Genomic DNA, 9,150 nt, shown 5'->3' on the forward strand with positions numbered 1-9,150 from the left:
ATAAAACGTAAAAGACCCTGTGAACATTTTACAAAAACTCGAAACAAATATAGCACAGCACTCCTTCAGATTTGCAAATGGTATATGATTCCAAATTTATTAATGCTTTCAAGACTTATTTTTTTAATTTTTTTTTTATAGATTTTATTTTTGGTTTGTATTTTATTTTTGATTTTATCTTTAAGTCTTATTCTAAAATATATCGGTTTAAACTTTAAATCTTTTAATTCACATTTTCAAAAAATTAATTGATACTGTGTCTTCTATCAAACTGTCTGTGTAACTTAAAAGGGTTAGCATTTTTATATCACAACAAAAATTAGCATGGGCTTGTGTCATTGTCAGCAATATGAAGCTCAACATATTTGTGTATGTCTGTATGCATAAAATAAATCAAAAGTTTATTGTCTGTGTTAGACAATAACCAAATGTTGATAGCTTTTGATGTGATGGGTGCCCATAAGAGAGAGAGAGAGAATTTGTCCTGAATAGAGTTTATCTCCCTTTGGAGAGACATGCTTCTAAGATAAACACTGCTTGAAGTGATGTGCATGAGCACATTGAGTTACTGTTAGATCCTAATAAATGTTATTTTATACAACTCATTTATATTATCGATTTACTTATAGTGATTGCTCTCGCTTATTGTTATTTTTATATAGCACTTTGATCTTTTGTTTTCACTAAAAATGTACTACAACGAAAGAAAAGGTAGAATAAATAAATAAATAAAAAAAAAAGCGAATGCCGGTTTAAAAAAATTCAATCAGCTTTTTTTTTTAAAAAAAATGAAATGTCATTCTACCGGTTCGCTAAATATAGTCTTACTAATTATGTATAAAGCAACGAGTTGCATACTGTACCCGTTCAGGATGTAAATGACGCGGCGGGATTTTTCCCCAGGCTTACGCACGACTCCTACTTGGCTATGGCTATATAAAGGGGAGAGAAAGCCGGAGACACTTGAAGGAACAGCTTGCAAAGTTTTCTTTGACTGCACTGAGGATACAAGTACAAACATTGTAAGTCTAAATAAGTTTGATTGAAGACTTTTGTAATAGATGTGTCTGTATATATTCAAATGTGTAACTAAAATACAACGAAATACCGCTCTAAAAAAACCTACACGAGGTTAGTGATTTTAAGCGGAGTAAAAAAAACATCACTACCATGAACAGATGTAAATAATGTGCATGATATTATATACTGACGTTTTTGGGTTAGTTGACACATGGTCTACGCGTATTGCAAAGTAATTTCTATGCATGTTGCTAATGTATAATTAAATTGTGTTAGTTATTTCCCTTTGGAGAATTAAAACGGATGGCTTGCTTGCGAATCAGACACCGTGACGTCCTGGTAGTCTAGTATTAAAAGATCCGTTTGCATTGTTTGTTTGTGCTGATCAGTCTTACAAACAAAAGCTTCTGTGATTGTGTTTGAGTGTGTTTCGTCAGAATTCTTTTTCTCCAGACGCACCAGGACTATCTGCTTCTCATTTGTCTTGGTTTCGTAGGCTTCCATAGGTTCAATGAAATATAATGTGTGTCACTGCTAATCATACAAGCATGCAAGTGAAGTCAGGGCGTTGTTGGATTTCGTTGTTCTAAACGAAACATGTTTAAAAAATAAATGATGCCAAAACACTGCGTGTTCCATCCGCTGAGTTGTGGGCTCTATTTAACCTAATAAAAAGTAAGTAAAAGTAAATGTTCCCTATAAGATCTTGCGCTCAATGGGGCAAATGACTTCAATGTCATCTGTTTCTATGGCCCACGGTTAACGAGGTTGTCATGTGGCCAGCACAAACACCCACCCTTTACTTTTCACCAGCTAATGTCAGGTACCCATTAAAGCTGGGAGGACTCAGATCACAGTCTGCACCATGATTCAAACCTGGGATTCTTCGATTCGGAAGCCAAGCGCTTTACCACTCAGCCACCGCGCCTCCTGGAATAATAGCAAAATAAATCCTACAGATAGACACGTTTTGGTACATTCTCTTGCTGTTAACATAGAATGTGATAAACATGTGACCCTATTTATTGGCCCTATATTGTTAAATATTCATTTTATATTCCAGCCTATTCCACAATGTCTATAAAATTGTCTTACTTCGACTTGAGAGGAAGGGCTGAAACAAGTAGACTTGTCCTGCACGCAGCTAAGAAACCTTTTGTAGACAACAGAATCCCGTTCTCTGAGTGGAGCAAAGTGAAGCCAAGTAAGATAACTCTGCATTTACAACATTCTGTTTTATAATCTCCCTTAGACTTTCTTATAATTTGGTTTAACACATAGTGAAAGTGAACATGTTGACACATATCTGTTTCTCATCTATAAGGCATTAGGGATAATCGCATTGACAATAAAAAAAACTGTATTAGAGTTAGAAAAAAAGGCTTTGGTTTGCACGAGTTATAGGCAGTTCTATTCTACATGTGTAATATGTTAATCCCATCCCATTTACGTGAGGTTTCCCATTGTTTCTAAAGATTGAAACAAAGTTTATTGTTTATTTTTTAAATATGGCTTCACGGAAGAACGTTATAGCTTATTTGGATCATTTAGGTAATTACAAAATAAATACATAAAAAAAGATATTCGTATTAAATATAGACGGGTCTGAAACTTTGACGTTCTTATGGCATTATTACCTTTTCGCATTTTAGTGACAATTCTTTCCATCTTACAGTTGTCATCACTGTCGTGGTTAAGGAGTGTCCACTTGTAGCGTGCTGGTAATACATAAATGCAGCTCATGATTTACGACACTAGGCCTACATCATCCCAGGACCTTACCCTCCACAAACTCAAAAATATACATTTTTTAAAACAAAAATTTACATAAACCTACTAAATAATTTTTTAAAAGTAGGAAAATTTGTTTAAATTTTCAAGCTTCTTGCTTCTAAAATATCACTCCTTTAGATCTCAGTAAATATTATTAATAAGTGGATTTGTATTCAAGGTTTCAAAAAGTGTAGGGGCCTCCCCATACTTAAATCCGGCCCTAGGTGTATTCTAACATCTGTTAGGTCTGACTCATTATATTGAACCAAATACAAAGACACAACCTAATAAAATGCCCAGATAGACAAAAAGATAAAGGCACATTTCTTTTTCCGTACACTGGGATCAATTCATACAAGTCCTCCTTCTTCCCTAGCGCCATTAGAGCAGGAAACGTGTTGAAGTTATCAACAAGGAAAACCAACGACTTTTTAAAGCGTCTAATTCACATGCCTGACACGATTAACACATGGATAGGCCTAGGCTTATGATTGGGTAGCATTTTCTTTTGAAATAAAGCATATAATTTATAAGATAAGAATGTAATTTATAAGATAAGATGCATGAATGGCTTTATAGTGTAAATGGAACAAAGATATTATTTCATAAGAAATTAGTATACCTGTAATTAAAGAAGATAAATAGAAAGAATAACATGAGCAAAAAGGGAAATTACCATGTTTTTATTTAGCAACAATCTTGTTTAATAATGGTTTCCTCTGTTGCCACCAACACTTTGATAACTCATGATTCATGGTCCATATATTTTTTTTTCACGCAGCCACACCATTCGGGAGTGTACCAGTATTAGAAGTCAATGGTAAACAATTTGCCCAAGGCATCGCTTTATCTACCTATCTGGCAAGAGAGAATGGTAAGGTTGAGTTGTCACATGAATAAATTTAACTCCTTCTCTCCTAAACACGATACCAACGTTGATTCCATCAGAACGTGTTAAATAATAAAGGAGAGAAAGAGTTAAAAATATGGGTGAAATTAAAATATAATTAGCAGTCGTTGTTTGTTAGTGTTTCGTCGGTTTGAATACCGCTCTGTAAGGCTTACAAAATGTTGGATATTTTTTAAGTGGAGCCAAAGTTTAAAATTACTTCAGAGACTCGACTGAATCGGGTTAAAATGAAAAAGCTTTTTTTTTTTTTTTTTCTCGTTGTTGTTGATTAATATTTCTATTGATGTAAAGAACGTGACGCTAGAAATGACTTCAAATAGGTCAAAGCAGGGATTACGCGTATTGCAGCAATAACTTGTGTAATTTATACGATTTAAAAGGTGTGAATTAATCCCTGTTCTTCTTTTTTTTTTTTTTTTTACCATCAAACAAGCCAATTATGCTTATGGATGGGTCCTGAACTTTTAAGTTTAGAGTGGACGAAGGCTTCATAATGATCCCCCCTCCCCATTTTTTTTTACACATGATCACATGAGACTGTTTTATGTTCTTTAATACAAAAAAAAAACTAAAAAGTTTTTTTTTTCTTTGGAATGGGGAGGGGGGTGTCGAAAGGGCGTATCTTCAATGAATACAGACTGTCGACTACAGGGTGAAGTTAACAAATCTGTTGTAAATGACGATTTTTCCCCCCCTAAATTTCAAAATTGCTATAAAATAGCTAGAGATCTAAATTTAGAACTTTCCCAACAGTTCCAGGCTTTAAACTATAACGTTCTCTGAGCAGTCTAAACAGAAGGCAAAGCTCACGTTTCCTGCAAACATCTAGCTCGTTTGGGTTGGGTTTTAACCCTTAGACTTGGTTTAACATGACCGAGACTGCCGATTAACACTCGAAAACAGATAATGCGTTATTTTACATATAAAGGGAAGTAACATTTTACTGTTATCTAAGTTGAAATCAAGACTTTATTACTGCCGTGCTACGACCATTTACGTAAATATAAAATAACATAGGTTATCGTAGGGTCCAATGTTGAGTTGTCTTTCCTTTCTGATAAATACGTTAAACAGGCCTACCTCAGACTTCTTGTTTAGAGACATAGAAACATGTTTATACTTATACTGTGATACTTATATCTAGCTAGTAGGCTATTCGATTTTTGCTATAATTGCACTATCGGAGCGAATTATCAAAAACTCATTCTTACTTTATGATTCAAGGCTTGTATGGATCCTCCAACCTTGACGCCCTAGCAATAGACCAGATCCATTTGCTGAGGGAAGACATCATTATTGAAGAAATCAATATTTTCAAAGAGAAAGATGCGGCAAAAAAAGTAAGTCGCCTGACCAGTCATATAATTAGGATATCTATTTAAGATATAGGCCCTACCTTTTTTTTTCTGGTTTGAAGAATAATAAGTTGATTTAAATTTAAAAAACAAAAGGATTCACTTACTATTTAAACATTTTGTTTTCATTTCTTGAAGTTCACGTGACCAGTTTTTTTTTTAATCTGCTGCTACGAAAGGCTTGCACGTGCATCTGAACGTCGTTCTGAACACTTTGGTGCTCTTAACCCTTAAGACGCGTGTGGTAGTTTAGCCTCAATTCATGAGAATTGTTATTCCAAATTGTATGCACTCATTGTAAAACAGCTCAGCTCTTTAAGGGATAAATTTATTTAAAAAAAAAAGGAAATGACAAATCTGATAATCATAATAATTGCCGTTTACAGATTATTATTAAATTTAAATTTGATTATTTGTGTATAATCTCCTTATTATGTTTTTGTGTTGATGTAGCTCTTTAGTGAGAATATTTTTATTAAACAAAACAAATTATAGGCCCACTCATTCACTATCAATTGATAGCATTGAAGCTTGGTGTGTTTGATTGTAGCATAGAAATACAAAAGTATTAATTGTTAATGTGTGTTTGACCTTTTCACCTTTTCAGGCTGAGATGATCAAGAACATGAACGAGGCAGTGTACCCTAAGTACTTGGGCTCTCTGAGCAGACTTATTGCTGAGAACAAGGCAGAGAACAAATCAAAGTTTGCAGTTGGAACAAAAGTAAGTGTTAAAAGAATGTTTAATGAACTCTTCAACTGTTAACCACACACAGCACAACACAAACACACACCCAAATTTCAAAATCTTTATAGGCACATATTCTCGAGACTAAATTCTCTATAAGGTTTGATTATTTTATTTACAATGTATATAAGGATTGTTTCATTTATCAAGAGTCTATTAAAAAGTCACCCGAGGTCTCCAGCCGATAAACTAGAAAAGTATAAAGACCTTGAAATCACAATACCGGTACTATATAAATTGATAAACTAGTTTAAAAACCTGTTGTTGTTTTTTTTATTATTATTAGTTCAGTTTGGCTGACATTGTCATCTTTGAGAGTACAACAAGTTTGTCCCAGACCAACCCTGACCTACTTAACAAATACCCTGAAGTGAAAGCCATACGGGAAATAGTGGCCCAGATTGATGGAATTAAACAGTACCTGGAGACCAGGAAGAAGACAGATCTGTAAATAGTTTAACTCATTAAAATTTAGTTATTTTCTTGTATCATATCATTAGAGCATGATATTGTAATATACTCATTAATCACACTGCAATGTCATTGGAATATTTGTACTGAGTGTAGATTGATCCAATTTCTATTGAAATAAAAAATGTTATAATTTAATTGATTGTTTTGTTGTTTCATCATCATTTATAAGCTTGCTCTACCGGGGAAACAAAGGAAGCCGATTTTTTTTTTAAATTCATAGTTTATAAGAGACACTTATTTCAGCATCACACTGCACTCTGTCTGATCATAATCATTCTTTCCCTGGCTCTCTATTTGTTAAGAAAGCGTTTCTCAAACTGTGAGGTGGGTACTGATGACAAAAGAGAAGAGGGCGCTATGTTGGTATTTTTTTTTTCAAGGATTTAAAAACAAAATGTTATATTTACTTTGTATTTATAAACTCGTATTTGAGTATTAATTAAGTAAAAACTAAGGTTTGGACCAAAGAACGAGAATGTGTACCCTATCTGTCCCTTAAGTAGGCCTACTTGAGCTCTCAAAGTACTTTTTATTGAGAACAAGGCACATAACAAAGTTTGCACTTGGAACAAACGTAAGAGTTAAAGAAATAACAAAAATAAACGAACACACTGATTAAGAACTTTTTGTCTAAAGTAAAACGTATAGAAACCTTCTATTTCACCTGTCTAATTTGTTTTCGTAGGCTACTACTTTGTTAACATTTGCTCGATCAAAGAAATGTGTACTTACTTTTAAATTAAAAAAAAGTCTCACACTTATTATGTTTCTGATAAAAAAATTTTTCGCTGGTAATGGATAGCTTTAATTAATTTTGTTTTGAGAAAATTAGCTCTGATTAAATTTGAATAAATGAAATTCGAGAAATGTATAAAGCTATTTTTTTTTGTTAATATCAAAAGCGTGATTCCCAAGACTCTAAAAAGATGTTGAGTTTACAATTCAAGTATTACAATGGAGTTGGGTGGATGATATGTGTGTGATACAGTGCGAGCTTTAAATTCGATGATCCAATTCTTGGATGTCACTAAAGAAAAATAATGCATTTTTGCTAAGGAGACTTTTTAAAAAAAGATACAATAGCTTTATACAAATACATGAACATATTTTTGTTCATTTTTTGTGTGCAATTTTTTTTTTTTTTAAATTCAACAAGAGTATCAAAAACTTTACACTATACGGTGAATATAATATGATCTGCAAAATGTTAGACCGTATTTTTGAAATTTACTATCGGCATGGACTTTAACACTGCTTGATGTCTTCGAGACCTAATCATTTTGATTGTCAAATGCGTGACAAAATAATAGAAAACAATAGCCGAAATCAGAAACAAGAAGAAAAGATGCTTTACTTAGCTATGAAACCATCTTGATAGCATTTGTTTTACTGCATGTCTTTGAACTGACCACACCTCTTTCAAATTACCTTCCAACAAATGTAATGGATGTTCTGAGAACATAGAACATGGTATGTGTAAACCAAGATGAAGACATTCAGATTTCCAAGTCGTGAAGAAAGAAGTAGATGAAAACATCTCCATTGGAAGAAGATAAGTTTAGGAAACGACTAATATGAACAGGACTATGACTATTAAGGTGATAGTTCTTCTTCGTTCTCATAATTATGTTGGAGCGTTCAGATGACCAGACCAATATATGAGATGAACTGCGCACTGGTTTCCAAATCAGGAAACTCTCCATATAGTTTTCTTTCTAAAGGAGTGTTTTTGGGCCAGACCAGTGTCTTATTCCGGCCTCTTGGTAAAGAGAGCAGCTTTGAAGAATATGGTCAGCATTCTCTGGTGACACTCCGCAGATTTCACTAGTTCCAATTTTGAGCTTCCGGAACATATGTTGTCTCATTCTGTTGTGTCCTGCTCTGAGACGAAACATTAGACGATGATCTTGTCGGGATAGCTTATAATAGGCGCCATCTTCTTGTGATTCGGATGAGAGCTTGTCCATTTCTCGTGGTGATAGTGATATGGAAGTTGAGCGCAAAGTGTGTTTGTCTAGTAATAACTGTCTATATTGTTGTCACCGAATAAAGATGTACAGTTTATCTTGTCATCGGCTTTGCTTCTAAATTTGTGTGTACGTTATTACGTGCTCAAGTAACTTGAGAAAGAAGCTTCTGCACATTGCACGTTTTAAAGAATAGGCTAAGAAGCACCATGACACAAGAACACTTGATTTTTAATGATGTTAATGTCTGTAAATAAAAATGCTTAAGAAAAAATTGATTTCGACACAATTATAAACGATAAGGCAGGAACTAGTATGTTCATGAGAGGTCATAGTATTCCTTGAATATAAGTATCAACTACATTAAATGTATACAGCAGTAAGAGATGTTTACGTGCAGTAAGTTCCTGTCTAGGCGTTTGGCTTTCTTAGACTCCTGTAGTCCAATGTAAAACCAGATAGGTTCCAAAACACTTAATAAGGTATTCATTTTAAACTGAGTTTAATTTTGGAACACTTAATAAGGTATTCATTTTAAACTGAATTTAATTTTGGAACACTTAATAAGGTATTCATTTTAAACTGAATTTAATAATCTTAAAAATAAATTTCGCTATCAAAATGTGACGAATTTAGTTGTGCCTTAATTTCCAGGTGCCCAAATTTCAGGATGGCAAAGTTTTCGGTACCCCATTTACCGGAACACAACTTTCCAGTGGCTAAATTTCCAGACACCTTTCAAACTCATCACGTTTGCTATTTTACTGTAAATAATGTTTAGACCACTTCATGTAGAAATAAAAAAATTATTGTAAATAATGTTTAGACCACTTCATGTAGAAATAAAATACTTTACTGTAAATAATGTTTAGACCACTTCATGTAGAAATAAAAAATTTATTG

At 33.5% G+C, this 9,150-nt stretch overlaps 1 protein-coding gene across 1 annotated transcript; it reads left to right on the forward strand.

Annotated features, from left to right (window-relative positions):
* The first annotated feature begins 862 nt into the window (after positions 1-862).
* On the forward strand, positions 863-6,415 carry LOC106067044 (glutathione S-transferase 1-like). The gene is made up of 6 exons (XM_056027667.1): positions 863-1,022; positions 2,084-2,224; positions 3,575-3,667; positions 4,928-5,043; positions 5,666-5,782; positions 6,093-6,415. Exons 2-6 carry the CDS (start codon positions 2,095-2,097, stop codon positions 6,255-6,257), a joined length of 621 nt encoding a protein of 206 aa, XP_055883642.1. The 5' UTR covers positions 863-1,022; positions 2,084-2,094; the 3' UTR covers positions 6,258-6,415.
* The last annotated feature ends 2,735 nt before the right edge of the window (positions 6,416-9,150 follow it).

The sequence above is a fragment of the Biomphalaria glabrata genome, chromosome 4, assembly GCF_947242115.1.
Source record: "Biomphalaria glabrata chromosome 4, xgBioGlab47.1, whole genome shotgun sequence".
Taxonomy (NCBI): Eukaryota; Metazoa; Mollusca; class Gastropoda; family Planorbidae; genus Biomphalaria; species Biomphalaria glabrata.

Bases quoted from the DNA above. Each gene is read 5' to 3' on its own strand.
- LOC106067044 (XM_056027667.1), top strand. From the start codon at position 2,095: ATGTCTATAAAATTGTCTTACTTCGACTTGAGAGGAAGGGCTGAAACA. The intron at 5,044-5,665 runs GTAAGTCGCCTG...TCACCTTTTCAG, and splicing joins AGAAAGATGCGGCAAAAAAA to GCTGAGATGATCAAGAACAT. The intron at 5,783-6,092 runs GTAAGTGTTAAA...TATTATTATTAG, and splicing joins AGTTTGCAGTTGGAACAAAA to TTCAGTTTGGCTGACATTGT.